Genomic DNA, 22,536 nt, shown 5'->3' with positions numbered 1-22,536 from the left:
AGTATGGATTTTGCTCGGGCCCTGGAATACACGTGTTGAAAAAACTACATATGGTGCCTAAATATGAAGTCCTAAAGGGTAATTTGAAGGACGTGGAAGTAAGGTGTCATGCCAAAACCAGGTCAGGCCCCATAGCTAAAAACTACTGACAGCTTCAGGTTTACTTTACAAATATAGAAAAGTCCTTTACAAATATAGAAAAGCCCTACGGTAAAAACAAAGTCATTGAGCTGAGTATCCCGTCTCCAGCAGTGTCCAAAAGCAGAAGATTAAGGAAAAATGTATCAGCAGAGCAAACATATCATGATTTGTTTTTTCCCACAACCTTGCTGTCTCCAACACTTGCAGCTCAGGCACTTTCCAATCCAGAAATAGTTTTAGGGGTGTAATAAGACTTAGTGAATTTCTCTTCTGTGAACTTCCTTAGTAAATCCTTAGATTCGGGTCAGCTTTAGCATCTGCAGCCTGCTGTTGGCAAAGGGTTCCACAGTTTTGCTAAATACTGGGTGAAGAAACATGTCCTTCTGCTTGTGCTGCAGCTGTCACCTGCTAGCTTCATCCCAGGCCTCACCAGCTTCTTTTGGTGGATGATGCAATGTGTAACTCAACATTATTCACTCATGATGTCACTTATGACTGCATAGATCTTTTAAAAATACCACAGCCCTGAACTACTTACCTTTTCTCTTGTAGGAGGGTGACTGACCAGCTCCTTATTCTGCTGGTTCAGTCTTTGCATCTCACTTTGAAGTCCATAATCTGGCAGAGGGATATGTGCATCTGTCCCTGCCAGTTGCCTTTTTTGTGATGTGAGATTCTGCTGGCATTAATTTGGTGCAAAGTGTTGTCTATCCGCAATAGAGTGATTGGATTTCTGACAAAATAGAAATCTGTTTCAATTATTCATGAATTTAGTTCACTGGTTTGTAGCTTGGAGGCAGACTTATGCTGCACATATAGGAGCAAAAATACTAAAAATGTTTTAAAACTAGTTCTAGTATTAAAGAGGATTTGTATTTTGGGTTTGTTGGAATAGTTCTTACATAGAATGTGAAACCAGAGGGTCTCATACATGTGTCTGTGTTTAGAATTGTCCTTGGAGTTCTCAGGCATGTTTATTCCCCCTTCTTAGCTCCACTATATTAATTACCTATTTGAGAACAGCCCTAGATTTTCTTCTACTAACTTACTTGAGTATGACCATACCAATTATTTGTCCATGTAAAATTAAGAAGGTTATTTGTAGGCTGACATTTAGCATGTAGAAAGACCTTTGGCTTACTGTTACCATCAAAAGTCTGAAATATTCCAGTCTTGCTTCAAGAAATGTGTTCCCACTAAGTGGGAGTTAAGAATCTTATTTATTTTATAGGCAGCATGCAGCATGTACTTAAAATAATTCTGTCAAAAAAGATCATAGAAGCATGGAATAGTTACGGTTAGAAGGGAATTCTGGAGCTTAATACAGGGTCAAATTAGATGAGGTTGCTTAGTGCCTTGTCAACTTGAGTCTTGAAAATCTCCAGGAATCCCTGAACAAGACTAAATTTACGTTCCTCAAGACCAGCACTGTAGTTCTTTTATTTGTCCTGTTCACTTTTCTCAGGATCTTATGGTCACTTCTGCAGGAGCTGCAACTGACCTTCACGTTACTGACACATCCCTTAGACCCTCAGACTCTGGCTCAGACACAGTGATTGTCTTAACCTATGGCACAAGATTTACATAATGTGTTACAAAACAGTAATTCTGTTCCTTTACAGTACTGTTATCTGCTTTCCACTTTTAGTGAAATGAGCCTAAGCATGCTTTCTGCATGGATGTGAAACCACGTGGACATTAAAGGGGTCTTGAAATTATACTTAGCTGTGTAGAGAAGATACTCGAGATCTTGGAGCACTACACGCTCATATAGCCATCCAAGTAGAAGTATACCCACCACTATTTTTTAGGCAAGGCAGCACATACAGACCATTTAATCTCAAAAATTGTGTGCTTTAATCACAAAAGTTGTAGTTCTTTTAAGGAGGGCTTAATTAACGTAAGGTAGATTATTGCAAAAGGTTTGGTTCCCATGCGTTTAGAGGATTTGCAGTCAGTTCAAAATCAGTTACTTTTTACTGGAGCTTTGGAGACACAGTTTTTCTAAAATGTCAGTAAACCAAGAAACGTAGGATCGAGAGCAGCTGTTTGAATGAATAGCAAGCTATTAGTCAAAATACCTCTTAAATTTTAAAATGCACACTTGGTTACTGATATCTTTTCATTTTATTGTACATTCATTTGAGCTAATTAGAAGCACATAAACACGATTTTAAAACAGGAAACAATCATGTTTCTGCTGAAACATTTTTATATAATCTCATTTCTCAATTATTGCATTAAAGATAATTTTAATGTATTCTAGAAATTAATTCTGATTTGTTATTACACAGATTTGTATTGTTTTGAGTAGAATTGAAAAATACTGAATATGAAGTCTGTTTGAAATATTTCTGTTCAGGTTTTCACAAAATCTGTTTAGAACTACAGCACATGAAAGTTCAGTGGAGTGAGGATGTTTGAGACTCAGTGAGCTTTGTCCCCATTTCTCCCATTTGTCAATTTGGCAGGATAACAAAAGGATATTTGTGGGATTTCAAACTATTATCAGACTGCATAACCTGCTGAAGGTTTCATCTTGGACTCTCATAGCAGAACTCTCTCTAGGATGAGACTTGCATTCAGGTTGTTCCAGTGGTGTAGAATCAGAGAATCATAGAATGGTTTGGGTTGGAAGGGACCTGCAAAGGTCCTGTAGTCCAACCCCCCCTGCAATAAGGAGGGCCATCTTCAGCTAGATCAGGTTGCTCAGAGCCCCGTCCAACCTGGCCTTGAATGTTTCCAGGAATGGGGCATCTACCACCTCTCTGGGCAACCTATGCCAATGTTTCACCACCCTCACTGTAAAAAATTTCTTCCTTAAATCCAGTCCAAATCTCCTCTCTTTTAGTGTAAAACCATTACCCCGTGTCCTATCACTACAGACCCTGCTAAAAAGCCTGTCCCCATGCAGAAGAGCTTTAAAGTGGAAGCGCCACCATGTTCAACAGAATTATTAAAAAGGCTGTAAATACTTCAGAATCTGTACAAATTTTGGTTCAGTTCCAGGAAAAATGAAAATCTGAAGGTGATATTTGTCCCCAGATCACAAGGTCTGTTGTTCTTTGGGCCTTAAATCATTTAGTAGGAGTAAAGTAGCTGAGTTTCCTGTAACTTGTATGAAAATTTTCCTAGCTTTGAGGGTAACAGCATATATGGGAAACAGTAATGAACTCCAGCAAAACAGTTGTTTATTTTGTAAGTATCTCTGAATAGAGGCTCATTATAATCCTCACTGATGTAACACCGTGTGACACTAAACAAAATTGGCATTACTTATACATTTTTTACATTTTTTAATATAAATTCCAGCATTCAAAGAATAATTAATGTCAGGCAGTCGCCCGAGAAAGCCTACACTCTACAGTAAATACCACTTCCTAATTAGTGCTGATGTGAATTGGAGACTGAGTATCTGGTTAACATGCATAGCAGCAGTTTAGGTTAAACTTCATGAACTATTTAAACCCATGCATTGGGTAACCTACTTTCTCTCACTATTACATAAATGATGTCCACACACGGTCTGTATATTTTGCTGACATTCGCATAGCCACTTCCTGAAGGCCCAGTAATTCTGTGAAGAGTGTGCTAAGTCAGACATAACGACCCCTTTTGCATTAGTCCTAGCAGAAATGCTGTATGGCCCTGCAGGCTGCTCAGGTCCAAACCCTGGAAACCTCACCCAGGCAAGCCGAAGAGGGTGCTTATGCCACAGAGGTGCATTTTTATGTATCCAGGGCAATTAAAGTTTTGGGACTTCCACGACTCAAAATGATGGTATCACGCTGGTGATACTGGTTGTATAGCCAGACTGCAGTGGCAGGGTAGTGCCATCAGCAGTAGGTGATGTTGTCCAGAATTCTTCTAAAAAAGATGCACCTTCTGTTTTTTATTGACTTTTTCATGTCAAAGCACAGACTCCTTTTCTTTCAGTAAACTGTTGGACTGAACGGTTGAAAGAAAAAATAGAATTATACCATGTCTTTTCTCTTACACTTTCTTGATTTATGCATTCAGGGATATCTTTGGGCATACTCTTTTCTTAGTTTCAGAACTTTATGCTAATTTCAGAAGATGGTAAAAGATCTGCAGTGCATATGTGGAACTCCAGTAGACAGACTTGCTTTTCTTTTGCCTTCTGGACTTTCTTCAGCTGTTACTGGTTATTCCTATTCATTGGGAAATCCATGACGCTAAGGTGTTGCAGTTGTTGTTGGATTTTGGACCCTTGTAAGAGGAGTATTCTGGGGGACTGAGACATAAGGCAAATTACAGTATTTCAGAAAACTTTTATATGTTCTCAACTGCTAGGAAATCAATAGGTTAATAACCAAGAATCAAGCACTGATCAACTGTGTCGATCAAGCCTTAGGTATATGGTACGGTGAGTTTCATGCCACATTATTAGCCCTGATGGCCACAGATTTTAGTCTCTGAGACTGAGCTGGCTGAGCTCAACAGCACTTTTAGTCAGGAAACCAAAACTATCTTCCCCAAGCTGCATTGCATATCTCTGGTGTTTATGTATAGAGCAAAAAGTAGAGTGGTTGTGAAATGAGGAGGAGTAGACTGGTCTGTCCTGCAGTAATAGAGTGGCAGTCACAGAGAGTGGGTGTACTGCAGCCTTAGGTAATCGTGGTTCCACACTCACAGTTCATTCTGTGGAGCCTGTTGTTGACAGGCTAGGAGGCTGCCATACACCTAAATTTGAATTTGTTAAAATAAACAAATCCTACCTCCTACCCTGAGCTCAAGCAGAGTGGGTATAGTTGCCCTTTGAAATGCATTTAAATTAATAACCCACATTCTGCAAAAAAGATTGTTGGGAATAAGTACAGTGGGTGTAGGGGACCTCTCATAACAGTTCTTGGCTGTAATACACATGCAGTAAACTCTCCTGCTCAACTGGGCTTCAAAACAGGACAGCAAGAACACACATAGTCCCTCTGGCACTTAAGCCAGCCTCAGGTGTGGTTGTGTGGATTTTACCTTTGCTACAGCTTTAAATGGCAATACTGAAAGCAAATATATACTTAATTTAACCATTCCATGTAGCAAGGTGACAGGGAGTGACGACGTGCATGTGCCAGAAAATGCAAGGAGTTTGACTAAATGTTTGTCACCCTTTAGAAGGGAGGATGAGTCATCCACTTGTATGTCAGTACTAAAGGTTCAGCTGAGTCAGTGAAAATATGTTTGATAAAATATATTTGAAAACAGTGCTACCTCAGATGCACTAAGAGTTTTTTTGCATTTGGCTATCGTAATTCATTTGTTCTTGAGGATGACTTCTCACTGGTGAAGACTGAATACTTCATTTCGTTACTTATTTCTTTTCTGTATGATACCCCTCTTCCCTTTCAGCATTCCCTTGTTTTTTTTGTTAAAATTAAAACAATGGTCAGGTTTTTCCTAATCAAGAAATGTTAATGAAAGCTAAAAAAATATGAGAGTTAGTGGGAGTAGAAGCATGACAAGAAGTTCCAGAACTTTTACCTTTTGCTCTTCCTCTGTAGACAAAGTCAAATCAAGCACACTGGGTGGCTTGCTAAAATGACTTCAGTCTACCCAGTTGTCCAAGTTAGGATGCAGAAGGGTACTTTCTCTGAGACATGCCAAATTGTTGTGTTGATCCTGATAACTGTAGACATTTTCATTACACCGGAAAGGTGTCCGAAGCAGTAAGAACTGAAAGTTTAGGCTGCAGAAGTAGGAGCGTTATTAGCTTTAATGGTCAGAATTCCCCATGTGGTCAATGGCTGACAAAGCCGGATCTCAAATAATTCAGCTGGACATTTCACTGGTGGCTTGTAGCCCTAAGGGGAGACCTAACTTCACTGTGGACTGAGAAGATCCCCTCTCTTTGGCGACTTGTCACGAACTAGTCCATTCTTCAGTGCTTCAGGGAAGCTGACTTCCCCGGGGAAGTCAAAATCAGTTGAAACGTGCAGTGACACCACTTTGCAAACACAGAAATGGAGCCATTGTGTAGAGTCAAACTGAGTTTCATTCTAAAGCTTTTGTCCAAATGCGTATCACATTTGCTTCTTTCACATCTTGGTCAGCACAGAGCTGATCTACATTAAGTGTCTTGTTTATGTGGGATTCATAATACAAGTAATAGCGACACTTCATAAAGCTTGTTTTTTATGTTTTCTTACTGATGAAAATTACTGTGGTTTTGGCTTGTCTAATTATGGTTGCACCTATTTAGAAGCTTGACTATTTGTCTGTTACAAGAAAAGACAGTAGTAGGGGTTCGTCTGTTTTATTTATTCTCAAAGATGAGGCTACGTACCTGAAGGGCTTCCAAAGTAAAATGCTTGAAATTTGACTCATCATTTGTATCCCTTAGATTTCCTTTGCATTCAGGATTTAAGCTTTTAACTGATGAAAAATGCGTTGCTAAAGCCTGTCCCTCAATAAAGGGAGAATCGAAACTTACTCAGGAAAGACATCTTTGGATGTGAGGAAACGCAGTACATGCAATATTCTGTATCTCATTGTATAAATATTAAACTGTTCTCTAAGATTCAGAACATCAGTAAGCCAAAAGACAAAAATTTCAGAATCTTTCTCTGCTGTCAAAGATTTTTTGCTAATGCTTGTGATTTTAATCAAGACTGAAGGCATTCCCTTTTTCTGTTTTCTAATAACCACATATGGAAAACCAAGTTACTTGAATAACAAATGTTCATTGGAAACAGTCTGCCATTGAATTAATGCTCCCTTAAATTAGAATTTGAGCCAGAAATTTTGCATTTGGCATCTGCTAGATACAGTTCGTGCTTCAGTACTGGAAAGTAGGCTCTTCCTTTCAACAACCCTGCATTTTCATCTTTGCAGCTCCCACTGTTTAAAAATACTGTTCAAAACTCCACCCACTATAAACCCAAAAATACCTACATACTATAAATTTAAAAAATACAGGTATTCTGGAACACATAAATATAATTAACATTCCATCTTTTGTTGAAAGTTACATCTGAGATGACACTATAAATAGAATTAGTTGTTAGTTTATGGTATTTTTCTTCCTTGTATGTTTCTTTGCGGAGGTGGGAAGCATAATTATGTGCATACTTGCAAAAAAGAAGCTCACTGCAGTCAATTACTAGATTGCATGAAACTAGCTGCATTGTCAAAAGAAGTGCCCCTATCCTTGACTCTAAATTCATGACTCATTCTTCAAACCTCGTAAGAACTTGCTCAGTGTATGTTCATACCCACTTCCAGAAGGTTTCTTTTGATCCTGTTGCCTGTCATCCAGTTCTTAATGACCTTGAACAACAAAATGAAAAATGCTTCAGTGACATTAGCTGGGTAGATTAAACTGGTGAAAATAGATAGCTGCCAGATTTATTTTGTGTATCTGTGTTAGCTTTGTATTGTTTAAATGACAAACGTAGATGCCAGCTTTGTACGTCCACTGCTTACCTAATAGAAATTTTGTGTAATAATTACTGGGCAAGTTAGCATAGATGTATTTAGTGACCATCAGCTTAATATTTCTTGAAACCAGTTAGTTTTTTTCTAAGCTTTGATAGTTCTCTTACCACTGTCTTTTTTTCTTTTTGGCTGATGGGAAGCTTAAAAGAGAAGTGTTTGTCAATACACAAGTAGAGCTGTTGAATGGGTATGTTACCAAGTTGAATTCCTACCACAAAATACTTTAAAATCGAAAGTAACAGGAGTATGAATTATCTGAGTGGTCAGTGTAGCTTTCATGGTTCAAGGGAAGGGTGGAATAATCCTCAAATCTTTGTTCCCATCATGTGTGAGCTGCTTTGGTCAATTTTTCACCCCATTTGCATCTCAGATAAAGCTGTGGTGGAGTTGCAATAGAGATAACCTTTCATTAAAGAAATACTTTTCCATTGATCCTGTCACAGAGGCAATAACCAACCTAGTGGCCTTCTATGATGGTGACTACATCAGTGGACAAAGGAAGAGCTATGGATGTCATCTATTTGGACTTCTGTAAGGGCTTAAACATGTCCCTCACAACATCCTTCTCTCTAAATGGGAGAGATACGGATTTGGTGGGTGCACTGTTCGGTGGATGAGGAATTGGTGGGATGGTCACATCCAGAGGGTAGTGGTCGATGGCTCAATGTCCAGATAGAGGTCGATGACAAGTGGTGTCTCTCAGGGGTCCGTGCTGGAACCGGTACTGTTTAGTCTCTTCATCAGTTATACAGCAGTGAGGTTGAGTGCACCCTCAGCAAGTTTGCAGGTGACGCCAAGCTGAGTGGTGTGGTCAACACGCCTGAGGGACCGGATGCCATCCAGAGGGCCTTGGACAAGCTCAAGAAGTGGGCCTGTGTGAACCTCACGAAGTTCGACAAGGCCAAGTTCAAAGTCCTGCATCTGGGTCAGGACAACCCCTGGTATGAATACAGGCTGGGGGATGAAGGGATTGAGAGCAGCCCTGCCAAGAAGGGCTTGGGGATGTATTGGTGGAGGAAAAGCCTGAAACAAGCCACCAATGTGCACTAGCAGCCCGGAAGACCGACCATATCCTGGGCTGAATCAAGAGGAGTGTGGCCAGCAGGGCAAGGGAGGTGATTCTTCCCCTCTGCTCTGCTCTGGTGAGACCTCACCTGGAGTCCTGTGTCCAGCTCTGGAGCCCTCAGCACAGGAAAGACATGGACCTGTAGGAGAGGTTCCAGAGGATATCAACAAAGATGATCCAAGGGCTGGAGCACCTCTCCTCTGTGGAAAGGCTGAGAGAGTTGGGACTGTTCAGCCTGGAGAAGAGAAGGCTCTGGGGATATACCGTATTGCAGCCTTCCAGTACCTGAAGGCAGCCTAAAAGAAAGCTGGAGAGGGACCTTTTACATGGGTGTGTAGTGATAGGAGAAGGGGTAATGGCTTTAAACTAAGAGAGGATAGATTTAGACTAGATATACAGAAGAAATTTTTTACAATTAGGGTGGTGAAACACTAGAACCGGTTGCCCAGAGAGGTGTAGATGCCCCCTGCCTGGCAGTGTTCAAGGCCAGGCTGGACGGGGCTCTGAGCAACCTGGTCTAGTGGAAGATGTCCCTGCTCAGTGCAGGGGGGTTGGGTTGGAACTCAGTGATCTTTAAGGTCCCTTCCAACTCAAACTATTCTATGATTCTGTGACTTGTTTCAGATTTTAAAGAGGACATATATGCCTAGATATGAAATATATGCACCATGTATGAAGTAATAATCTTTTGGTTATTTCTTTGCTAACAGATATCTGGTTACATTAACACCCACCACGTTCAGGTGTGGGTATCCAGAGGTCAGAGGCCAACTGGCCCACCAAATTTTGCCTAAAAAATTGTTCATGCTTTGATATGCATGTTTATGGTCTGCACACAGTGAGCAAGATCAATTGTTTATCAGATATTTTCTTCTATGGTAACAGTTAACCTTTTGAAAAATAATATTGAAATTACTGAAATTATATCTTTTCATTTTAGCCATAGACATTATGTATTATATACCTTTTTGAAGCATTATATATTGTAATGCTATGAAAAAATGGCTGTTGATATTGTAAGATTTTTCCTGCTCTAATTGGAGACTCTATCAGTAGGTTTTATTTTGTTGTTCCAAACAGATCTTCAGTTTTTTAATACTATCGTGGTATTACAATTAATATCTGCTCTTAATCTAATTTCATCCTTATGAAAAATATAATACATTGAATCTGGACAGAATAATCTGGTTAGTGGTGTGATTCATTTTAAAATCACATTTTCAAATGGCATTAATAGATAAGATAGAATATCTAATTACAGTGAATTTAAATTTTATTTGAATAAACCTCATAAGGAAATTTTATATGAAAATAGAGTAGATAATAACTGTTTTGGCTTTGACTTTTAAAATGCTATGTGTCTAATAAATAATGGATTCCCTTGCTTTCAGAGCAGAGAAAATTCAACTTCATGAATTTCAGTGAAGCCAAGGATGGGGTGCATTTTATCGTAACTTTAGGAAATTCTGTTATGCAGTGTGAAACTTGCAATATTTTAATCATCACATAATGTTACAGTAGAATTCAGCAAAGGAAAGGTAAATTAGAAGACTACAAAGAAAATATTTTTGCATATTGGGTCTCAGAAGGCCTTATGTACTGGCTTCAGAAAAGTATGATAAAGTGTACTGAGGAGATAATATAGATTATCTGTAGAGCCTGTATAATAACTGGAGACCATGGTGGGACTGCTCTTCAATCATTGATTAGCTCTTCTTCTTCTTTGATGTCAGAACTTTCTACATCTCTCTGTCCTCATTGAGTAAGCACTAGATGAGGGTAAACCTCCTCATCTCTGGAGGTATTCAAAACCCGCCTGGACATGGTCCTGTGCAACCTGCTGTAGGTGACCCTGATTCAGCAGGGGTCTTGGCCTAGATGATCCACAGAGGTCCCTTCCAACCTCTACCATTCTGTGATTCTGTAAACCAAAGATGAGGTATGAGTTGCTATGACATATTTATTTGCTTATTCTTTGATTTATATTAAATATAGAGACAGATTTCTGAGAGCTAAGAAAACCAGTGATTGCTACTCTTAGACAATTGTGTCTGTCATTACATCTGTGTTTCTGTTCCGGATATGTATGGCCCCTGCAGTGAGATTTTCTGATTTTTTTAAAAATGGGAATGACAAGGTATTTCTTCAGAAACTTGGGCTGTGTGAGTAGCCTGCTCTATAATGACTCCTTGTGCTGAGGGGAAAATATCCTTTTAAAAGAACTGAAGTGTCAGGAGAGTCTGGTGTCATTACATGAGCATCAGGGTCTGGACAGGATACCAGCTTCTACTCTCGGGACCTGTGTCCTGTCCCACAGACATGAACTGCCTTCAGACCATTGGTATGACCTGCCTCTAGACCCATTTTTAAGGGTAGAGTTGGGTGTTCTAGGCATGCTGCAGGCATTGAGATGGATATCTTGTTAAAATGTATGGTAATATTTGATTTGTTGCCTGTGAGAAGAGTGTGGCATTCTCTCAGTTGGCCAGTAGTAGTAATTTTTAAAATACCAGTGTTCATCGATTACTCCTCTGTGTAATTCCTTGAAAGCTGAACTTAGACTGTAAAAAAAGGTGTTTACCACAAAGGCTGGGAAACAGACTGGAGCTCTGACAGTAGAGGGGCAAACCGCATGTGCAGTGTTTGACTTGCAACTGGCCAGCATACAGTTTCACCTGCAGCAGAATGGATGCCTCTGTGTTCTAACAGAAGAAAAGGATGAAGCGAGAAACAGTGGCTTGTGTGGCTCAAGTTATTGCTCAGTGCTTCCCATCAGTCAGTAAAGCTATGGTCTAATTAAAGTATGCACGGTGCGTCTTCCCTCATGACTGGGACAATATCTTTTGCTGCTGTCATAGTAATCCAGCATCAATGAAAGAAAATATCAGTCACTTTCATGGAGCTTCCCAGCAGAACTGAACAAACCATAAATGAGGGTGTTGGGGAGAGAAATTCAGCCTTTAATATATTTAGCTGAGCAAGAGGAAGTATTAATAATCCCTCTTTTATTAAAACTGACTTAAAAGATCTGTTGAGATTAGCTCAATGGCTTTTCTTTATGATTTCACAGAGTGAGGCATCAAATATTATGACTGCAAGAAAAGGCTGATTCTTGAAAGTTTTACTAAGGGTAACATCTGTAAGCCAGCCAAATTTTTATTTCTTGCTTACTGATGTCTGCTCAGCAAAATTTACAGATTTACAAATTGAACTTCAGACAACTTCTTGAAAAAGTTATATGAAGACTTATGGTTTATGTCCTTCTGCCTTTCTGGATTGTACCTTGCCTTTTCATGTTTTTTATTAATCAATCAGCAGCCTGAGGTCCCAACCAAACTGCAGGGCACCTCTGGCTCTTTGTTCCACAGCCCTGCACACTGGGGGCACAGCCGGACCGCACTGCAGCTCCCTTCCAGGCTCCGCAGTCCGGCTTTCCTGCCCCTGCTGGAGGCACAGGCCTTGTCCCAAGCTAAGGTCTCAGTTATTTACCTGTCCTGTGAGTCTGAAGGACTTCTGCATCCACTAGTTTTATTGTAAGCTGATTTTTCCTATTAACGTCTAATATAACCTTAAATCTTCTGTCTAGTGCCATGCCTAACCTTGACTTATCTGTCTTTGCAGTGCTTTTTCTCTTTTAATTTATGCTGTGTCTCTCTCCATCTGTTGATAGTTTCTGTTGCTAGGTTTCCCAGAAGAACTTAAAATAATAACCAGATAATACTGTAAAATGTGTAAGAAATAGTATCCAACTTGTCTTACTGTAATAATCTTCGTATATTCTAGTCAGCCCTCTAATGAAAAATGTCATCTAAATGCATACTTGACTGTAAAGGAAAATATGAACAGTCTGAGATCTCTTCCTCAGCCATGTTTTTACCCTGTGTAATTTTTCTGAAAAAATGAGAAAAAGTGTCTATCGTATGGTATTTTTATAAAACAAATAAAAGTGCATGTGAAAGAACCTCAAATAATAGCTGTGTTAAAGTCTTCTGTTATCATGTATTTTGCTGGAGTTATTATTACGGACTCATTGCTTGAAATTTTGAGTGTTTATGACTCTTGGGAAATAGAAGCTCATTTCTACCCTTTGTGGGAGAAAATTTAAATTACGACTTGTTCTTTATCTCCTTCCCCTCCTTTCCTTTCCCCTTCCTTCCTAACTCCTTCCCCTTCCTATTTCCTTTTGCTTCGGTCTGTTTTCCCTTACTATAGGATTTGCCTGTGCTAATTTATTCTAAAATATAATGTCTGCTAACAGTTTTATGCTAATCAGAATTTTTGGAGCTTTGACTCAGAATTGAGCATGGGGCAATAGGAGAGACACTGTTCATGAACAGATGTCTTTGTACCTCCTCTGGACGAGATATTTTTCAATTATTTGGTGGTGTTCTCTCTCTCACTTTCACAATTACTGGCTTGCATGTAGATCTGAACAGAGAGCTTTTCATGTAATACTTCCCACAATATTAACTTCCATAATGTATCTGATGAATGATCCGATTAGATAATTAACTTGTTTGATAAAATTTGTTAAATTTACATAGAGAGAATGAGGTCTAATACAGAGTCTTTGGAAAGAATAACACAGGAATGACAATGAAGTAGAGAGCAGCGAGATGAATAAGATGGAGCTTGATGTTTTAAATATATTCACATCAAAAAATTTGCAACTACATTTATCTATCAAAACTTGTTTTCAGTCTACTTCCTGATTTTCTGTTTTATTTCTTTTCTATCTGCTTTTGTGTTTTTAGGTAACTTTCTTTCGCATAGGATTGGTTCAGTTGCTGTCTGAATTTGGAAAATAACTAATACAGTTTAGATATTATTTCAGTCCAATTAATACTGAAAGCATTCTACAATATGTACATGCAGGTGCATATGTACATACAGTTGAATTAGTACACGAAATTAAGTATTCTTCACTCCCTTATAAGACCTGCGGGAAGATTCTACTGCAAGTGCCCGTATTTTTCTGAAGATGTTAATTGTACGTTACCCTGTAGTTCTAAGACTAAGGCTTATGTAGTTAATCATGGTAGTGGTGGGGGGTGTTCCATACAAATGTGTTTTGTGACTTCTAGTCAGAGCTTTCCTCAGTCCTTATTTAAGTTGAAGGGTTAATTTCATTCATGATAAAACAGGAATGTTACCTTTCCTTCGATATCACTTTTTTCTTGTGATTTTCTTTTAAAATAAATCCCTTGGATTTCTCTCAGATCCCCTTATGTTATGTAAAGATCATCAGTTGCAGCAAACAGCCATATCAGCTAAACCACGATAATTGTCTGTGTTTTGGCCTTTATTTAACACAAAGACAGTAGGTTAAAATTGTATGTAATGCTGCCGTAAACTTAAATCCCTAGAGTCTTTCAGATCGTGAAGACTCTGGCAAATTCCTATCTTAGATTTTTCTTTTGTTAGTGCTACTTCTAGAAAGTAATTTCTGCTTCTTTCTTCTTCTTTTTTAATTTCAATTTTACAGTTATTCCCTCTTTTTCCTTATTCTGTACATTTTTTCTCATTGTCCTTTTCATCCCTGCCTCTGATCCCCCAAATCCCTCCTTTAATTGTTGGTCTCCCTGAAATAAGCAAGTAGGGAAGAGAGAGATGATAATTACTTTGCTGATCTACTTGACTAATATTATACAGTTTATATACTGATTAAGATCATACAATTATCTCTAGTTTCATATTGCTGCCAGTCAATCTACCACACAGATGAAAAGTCGCCTTGTGCTTCATGGGCGGTATCTGCAGTTCTTCCTCTCTCCTGTACTCTCTCATTTTCCCCATCTCTTCCATCATTCCATTTTTTAAGAAGAAAAAATGTGAACCAACAATCCAGCATGCAGCTCCTTTGGGCGTTTTTTAAGATTAGGTTTTGGATAAGTTTGTAATAGAAGGGGAATAACGAATCAACAGGCATACAAGCGGCACGGGAGATTCTTCTGAACATTTTCATTCCTTCGTAGGTAAAGGGCAGTGGCTATAGATCGCAACCTAAAAAGAGTTATGAACAAGGTTATTTTCAAGAAGAACTTTGTAATAAAGGATCAGGCATTTGTTTTGGCAAGCCATTGACTAGCCGTGCTTGTTTTTTCATTGTTTTCAAAGCTTCATAGAACTGAACAGACACTTTTCAGTGACACAGTGCATCTTTTGAGCCCTTTCCCTCTGAAGACTTAGTGCAATGCCAATCCAGCAAAGACGTTCAGTCTGTTTGAGAAAGAAGACTTAATTACCCTGTTGCTAGAAAAATAGCAACCTTCTTCAGCTTAAGGATGATATGTGTGGCAGCCGTATAGGATGTCTTAAGGTATATTTAGTTGCTGAATAATGGAGCGTATACTTCCAAGACCATAAAAAAATCAATGGTAACTTTTGTTTTAATGTTTACTTGTAATACATTTGTAATTAATATGTCCTGCTGGGGATGCTACCATGCTGTGTATTTATGTTCTTTCTGAAAGCTTTAGGAAAAAAAAAAAAATAACATATTCTTTTGTCAAGCAGAATTTTCTGCTGTGCTAGATGGATTTCAACTTAAATTTCGTGAATAGCTTAAATGCTGCAGAAAGGAGGACACACGCAGGCAGTTATGAAGGCTACTTCTATCTCTCCCTTATGATACAAAGTAATATAATTATATCCTATTATCAAAATGTCATTGTGCTCATATTCCCAGAGTGATTCAGTAACATTATGGGAACAACTCTTTCATAGTGTTACAGAAGGGTGTATTGATCACTTCAACTTTCTAAAGAATGTTAAAATGCTCCCTTAGAAGTGCATAGGTCTGGTGCTTCCCTTCTGCAAAAATGCCTTTTTTTTGCAAGATCAGGGAAGAAAATACAAGCTTTCTGATTTAGTCGTATGTTTTAAACTTTTGCTGTATAGAGCAAGTAATAGACAACTTCAGGAATGCTGTGTATGATTTGTCTTGCATGATGGCACATGATTGTTCATACCATAATTTAAATCATTTTATCAAAACTCTTCTTATACTAAATGCAAGGCAGGAAGTAAAGTCACTGAGTATTATTAGTTAAACAGAATACAGGAGGTTGAGCAGGGTTAGTAAATCGTATGTGAATATATTCAGTACTGGTTTTCAGATATTCTAGGTAGTCAGCGGCAGCAAGTGTGTTAACTAGAAATGAGCTTAGTTAGAATGGGTTGTGCAGGGTGTGAAAACTGGCCAGAAAACAAGGATTCCATCTGCAGTAGAGAATTTTTGATGTTTTGGATTTGTTTGTTCTGTGAAACAGAGACAAGACCTTACCAAAAAATGAAGGGATTGAAAGGAGCTCCTGCCTCAGAAGAGCGGTCAGAGAGAAAGGAAGAGGGAGATAGTCATGCCAGACTAGCCAATAGCACTAAAGTTTGTGCTGTACACATAAATATTTATTGATGAAGGAAAAATTGAGTCTAGCACTGGAAACTGTCCTTACTTCTGTCTTCTGTTTAAGAAACCTTCCAAAAGAATTGATACTTTCTGACAAAACACGTTTTTCATAAAATTCCCAGCTATCTCTAATGAGTGTTGCATTGAGTACCAGAGCATCACTGCTGGCAGGAAAGCAAATGTTTGCTGTGTAATATGGATTCCCAATTCTCCATTGCTCTGTGGTAAAAGTGGAAGATGCTCAATGTAGGTCAGCATGGTGTCAATTCTAGCAAATTAAAATACAGATGCTTCCTCTCAAATCAATCAAAGCATGTGCGAAACTTCACAAATTAGAAATGACGTGGACATGTGAATCTACTTGGCACTGCACTAAGTAATCACTGTTTTTTATTGTGGTTCTCAATAGCTCTCATACATAGAAAAATATGTTAAAATTTATAGTTGCACATAAAAGTTGTACAGTGACTAAACTATACAAAATTATATTTCTGTATTTTTAAAATTTAATGCATTAGTCAAAGCATCAGATCAGAAACTTGGCTTGAATTTTAGAAAGAGTAAATCATCCTTTACCATTGTCGCATGGGGGAAAATCCCAAGTATTTCCTTTCGTCTTGCACTGGTGCTGTGTACAAAATGTGAACTGTGTTTTAGCCACTTACGATAATGAGGCCCTGATTCAGTACAATTCCAAGTATGTCCTATTAACATAAATAAGTTTCTTAGATACTCACTAGAATAAGCCTGAAACGTATCTCTCTCTATGTAATTCCAGGTTTGTGTCTGCCATGTGAAAGAGAACACCTACCAGGCACTTTAACTTGATATGTCTTACTGGGCGTTTGTTTTTTTCTTGGTCTGTTTTGTTTTTATTTGGCAAGTTATTTTTGCTATTTTTCTGCTGAATTGCACCTTAATTCCCAAGTCCAGTTTGTGTTCTAGCTTCATTAGTATTTCGTTCTGGAGTAATTGTTTTAATTAATGGTATGTGCACAAATTAGAAATTAGTTGATCTGCAGCAGTTTCTTAAAAATGATATCAGTATATAATTTTGAGAGGGAATAAAGGATTTATATTCTGTAGCAGAAGAAAAGTACTTGAAATAAGGTAGACACCAATCTCTCTTATGCAATAGAACCCTGTTAAAAACAGATGTATGTGAAAGAATCCTATTAGTTTTGTTGTAAGATATTTTCCTTCTTTACTTTGCATCATACCTTTCATATTTATTATTTAATTAGCACAGTGTATTTACACAGGTGGAATACACCACTTTGCAAGACAATGTCTTTTACATCTTTCTGGTCATATTTTAGCAATTTAATTCTTCCTCTTTTTGGTGTTTGAACTAACTAAAGCCATTGCTTCATTTCAGTTTGGAAGACGTTATATTGAAGATCTTTTTAATGATTTTCGAGATGGACGAAGACTTCTGGAGCTCCTGGAATGCCTTACAGGCCAAAAACTTGTATGTGTATATTAACATGTTTACTGTATGTTGAAGTCTTGATGTTGTGATAGTTGTAGTAGGTGGTGTTCATTAATTTCCACCATTGATGGGGGCCTGTGGAAATTATTTTTTACGGGTCTGAATATTTTCGACTTTCATTTGCAATTGAGGAAACATGGTGACTGAAAGCTATATTAGACAGTAACCCTTTTCTAGACATATATTTGAAATGAAAATGTACTTTGTTGTATGCACTTATTAAGGAAGTGTGGCAAAGAGAAACAAGACTGAGGCAGGCTTCATTTAGATATTTAGATTTTGGCTGGAATTCAAAAATTGTTTATCACTAGATGTTTGTGCCAAACACAAGGAATAGAATTTAATGTGTAGAATTAAAGTGTTTTGCTAATAAATTTCATGCATACAGTCCATGTATTGGAGTTGTCTGAAAAGAGAGAACAGCTTGCTCTTATTAACCTGGAAATTCTAAAGTGATACGTCACACATGTTTTTGAGTATCTTCTCTTGTGTTCCTGCTTGTACTTTGTGAGCTTGAGATCTTTCTCCGAATCTTTCTCGTAAAAGAGTAGTGAAGCAGGGTGAGAGTTTGCGAATCAAAATCCAGAGAGAATGTATTTGTAAATAAATATTAAACAAACTGATGATTATCTGTTTTGTTGTGGTAGTAATGTTCCTAAATTGTGCCATGGAGAAGATGACTAATCTTAATAAAACAATCTGGAATTATCTGATTTTATATACATTTCAATTATTCATTCACTTAAAAATGTCAAGGTACCAAACTATCTTTCAACTGTGGATTTCGTTTGTTTCACAATTGCCTTTATTTCATATCGGGAAGCTGCATATGCACAATGTATGGTAATATCCTCACTGTTGTTGTCATAAACTTAGGAAATAGAAGATTACAGGTGTAATACAAGATTTGACTTACATATAGTGTATTCTAGTTTCTGATTTGGGGCAGTCAAATTTGTTTAATTTTCTCTGTAGGCAAAAGAAAAGGGGTCCACAAGAGTTCACGCTCTGAATAATGTCAACAAAGCACTGCAAGTTTTGCAGAGAAATAACGTAAGTAATCAGCCGGACAGGGTCAGCACATCCTGTAGATAGCATACTTAATGCTCTGTAAATGTTGGATCAAATTCTGGCCAATAGTATACAACTACTGGAGTCATGGCAGGTTTGTTAATGTGACTTGGCTACTTCATCATTCAGCACAAGGATGGAATGTATTTCAAAGAGTTTAAAACTACTGCCAGCGAATGTTTGAATAATATATCTGTAACGGATGCTATCTGACGACAGATCATCATGGACAATTTTATGGTAATGCATCATGTTTAAAATACATTTTAAAAGGTGAATTACAAGAAGCCATCCGTAGCTGGTTAGAAGGTGCTACCTATCAAAATATCTGCTCACGAGCTCTGATGATAATGAAGTCTGAGAGACTGAGGCTTTTCCTACAAGAAATCTTTTTGGTAAATTTTCATTGGTGTCTGTTACTTCTGGTTCATAACATTAAGGAAATGAATCATATCAAAACCGCTTTCCATTCTACTTTGTCAAGATTGACTTTTCAAGACAATATCCTGTGCATAATTTTTAAGTAAATATTCTCATAATATCTTCCTTATGCAAGTGTTCTAATGGACCCATAACTTTAGCAGACATTTTCAGTGTCCAACTAATTATATCATATCTCCTCCTCAAGAATAAATTCAAGTAAACTATAACATTTGCTTAAACTTAACAGTAAGATGTGATGGAACAGTGATAATGTATTCTGTGCCGCATATGATATTGAATTTCCTGATAGCTGCAGTAGGGTACTAAACATGTTTGAGTTCAGCTGCTGAATAAAGTTATTGATTTTATAAATCTAAGGTAATGCTTATCCATCTGAAAATCTGTGCATAAATGAAAGTGACCTTATAATATGGGCATGAAGGCCTCTAGCTTGATATTTCTTTTTTAAAATGGAATTTCATGTAAATAAATAGAAGAAAAAGCTTCTAATTCTTCAAACACTTCAATATATGACATTGTTGAAAAAAATCAGCGATGTGTTATTTCACAGTATGCAAGGTTTTGACTGCATACCTGCAATGTGGTTACAAATTTTCATATAAATGCTTTTGAAAGTTTGTATTCACTATGTATCAGCTAAATCCATTAATGTGCTTTTCATTCAGTTTCCAGACAAAACAGTAGTCTCTTTCAAATATAGAAAACAAACTGGGAGTATTCCAATTGAAAAATATAGAAGAAAAAATATTATTTTAGAAAGTGAAGTGGTCATCCAGAGGCCGCCACATTCATGTGATTAAATCCTTCTAAGCTATGCACAATGTGAAGATCAGTGTAGTGTATATATATTAATATAAAACCAAAAGATCTGCCTCTGAAATAGTTTCTTCAACCTTCAAAATCATCTCGAGTGATTTCTATGGGACTTCAGGAATGCAGAATCAATGGTTCTGAAGCTGTTTACAGCCTGTAACTAATCTAGATTTTTCTGCTGGTATGTACCATCCTTGCTCTGAGGTTTTGCAGTCATCTGGGTAGTAACAGATTGAAAAGTGCTTCTGCTTCCAGTCAGTCCATTTTACAGATTTATTTGTTTTTTCTTACAAAAAGGTGATAGTGTTGGGGTGGGGGATTGCCTCTATATAGCCTCAGGCAATGCTAGGAAGTGTTCCTCTGTTTCAGTAAAACAGATGTAGGCTCTGTCTATTCAGGCTTCCATTTCCAAAATCACGTGGTGGATTTTGGCCTGTAGAAAATGTGGGCAATACCCCAGTAAGCTTTGTAGCGAGTCACTTGCTACGTGGACCTGTCATGGTTTAACCCAGCAGCCGGCAACTGGGACCAGACAGCTGCTCGCTCACTCCTCCTTCCCCCGAGTGGAATGGGAAGGAGAATGGACAAAAGTAGAACTTGTAGGTTCAGATAAAGACAATTTAATACGAGAACAAAGGAAGGAATAAGAATAAACATGCAAAACAAGCTATAAGCGAGACAGTTTTTCTCGATGCCTGATGACCAATTGCTCAGCCAGTCCCCGAGCAGTGATCGCGGAATTCGTGGAACTCATGGATGTTGCAGATTTCACGGAACTCGTGGGTTTCACCAATTCCCGCGCCCCCTGGCCAGCCCCCATTTATAAATGAAGCATGATGCCCGTGGTATGGAATATGTCCACTGGCCAGCTTGGGCTGGCTGCCTGGCTCTGCTCCCTCCCAGCTCCTGCACACCTGCTCATCAGCCAAACATGAGAAACTGAAAAAAGTGCTCGATTTCTTAGCAACAACTAAAAACAACAGTGTATTATCAACATTCTTCTCATACTAAATCGAAAACACAGCAGCTACTGGGAAGAAAACTAACTCTATCCCAGCCGAAACCAGTACAGGACCTCATGTGAAATTTATGATATTAAGTCTAAATTCCATTTGGGAAATGTTCCAAGACACTGTTGGTTAGAATGAATTTCCAATCTCATATGCTTTTAGTAAAAAATTATGAATTCTTAGAGAAGAGAGTTCTTAGAGAGTTTTAGCATGCTTGACGAAATATCTACTTTGTATATGATTAGTAAAAATTACCTATATGTAGATGCATTGAAATAAAAAAAAGAGGCTTGTTTTGAGTGTAGAAACTCTTTAGTCATTCTACAGATGTAAATTCAAATAGCTTCAGAAGTTCAGTAGAGATATGCAGACTGTAGTTTGTGAAGGAATGGGGTACTTTGCCATGTAAGTACCAGTTCTGACCATGAAAAACTGCATCTATGAAACAGTAAGAATGCAAATTTATGACTCATAGTTTCCATCCAGAAGTGCAGGTCTTAGCTTGCATTGTCTTGCACTCACATCACTGAATTTGGCCTTCGTATTTAGATAGCATAAAAAGTGGGAGAGGGTGAAGGATCATTTCACATGTGGAGGAAAGAATATTCCAGGGTGGTAAATGCTGATGTTGCAAATGCATGAAGTTCGCATTTGTATGAAGTTGCAAATGCATAATGTAATTACGGAAAACAACATTACTGGACAAACTAATGCGGAAAAGACTTGCTTAGATCGCAGTCGTTGGTTTCTCTGTATTCCAGCACATATCCTGCCTTGCCTTATACATTGCAGAATTTAATTAAGGCAAAACAAGTTCTATTTTGATCTAAGTATGCAGAACAATATCTTGGGTTTGTAGATTCTTACAGTGTCTAGATGTGTGTGCAGCTTGCAGCAAAGTATATTATGTGAGGTAGTATGGAGCATAATACAGGAGTTTTTCTGTGTCACCCATCAGTTTTGTGTTTTGCAATTGTAGAGGCTTAATATAAAAGATTCGTGGGTTATTATTAACTATTACTTTTAATTATATGTTTTCACAGCATGCTGTAACTGGAATAATTGGAACCCTAGATTTCTGCTTGCTTTTTGCCAGCACATTAATTGAGCCATTTATAAAACATGAGTTGGATGTTTACTAAACAACTGAAACCAAAGGATAGATTTGCCCTGGCCCATCCCTCTCTCTCTCTCACGACAAAGAAAGTTGAACACCAAATGAATGAAAATAACACCACCCTCTTACGGTTGCTATTAATCTTACACAAATATTTTTTGTTTCTTTAATAGGTTGATCTGGTAAACATAGGGAGCTCAGACATTGTGGATGGAAATCATAAGCTGACCCTTGGTTTGATCTGGAATATAATCCTCCACTGGCAGGTGAGTGGCCCTGCTGCTTACTTTCCATGAAGTGCCTTTATTCCACTGATCTTTTTTCCATTATTATCCAGCCACAACCTACAAAGTAAACATAGACATTGCAAGAGATGTCCTAAATCAGTAAGTTTTACAGAAGTCTGGTACAAATTATCTAGGATATTAAGAATCCTAGGAAGATAAAATAGGTTTTAGAGCATTAGCAACAGCTCTTTTGACTCAAATTTCAGTCAGATGTTGCAAGAGAATATATTATACA

The 22,536-nt window shown here is 37.9% G+C and overlaps 1 protein-coding gene across 17 annotated transcripts in view; it reads left to right on the top strand.

Moving 5' to 3' along the window:
- Positions 1-22,536, top strand: part of DMD (dystrophin) — a 1,341,705-nt gene that overhangs the window by 397,559 nt on the left and 921,610 nt on the right. For all 17 annotated transcript variants that reach the window (XM_075430270.1, XM_075430262.1, XM_075430225.1 and 14 more), the window contains 3 exons: positions 17,446-17,538; positions 18,535-18,612; positions 22,188-22,280. Coding sequence is in view for 14 of the 17 variants with exons in the window: in XM_075430225.1 (XP_075286340.1) it covers positions 17,446-17,538; positions 18,535-18,612; positions 22,188-22,280 (264 nt within the window). In the remaining 3 variants the exon portion in view is untranslated. The remainder of the gene's footprint in view (positions 1-17,445; positions 17,539-18,534; positions 18,613-22,187; positions 22,281-22,536) is intronic.

This window comes from Opisthocomus hoazin, chromosome 1, assembly GCF_030867145.1.
Source record: "Opisthocomus hoazin isolate bOpiHoa1 chromosome 1, bOpiHoa1.hap1, whole genome shotgun sequence".
NCBI lineage: Eukaryota > Metazoa > Chordata > Aves > Opisthocomiformes > Opisthocomidae > Opisthocomus > Opisthocomus hoazin.
Note: the sequence above shows the minus strand (reverse complement) of the source record. Positions and strands in the feature narration are given on the sequence as shown.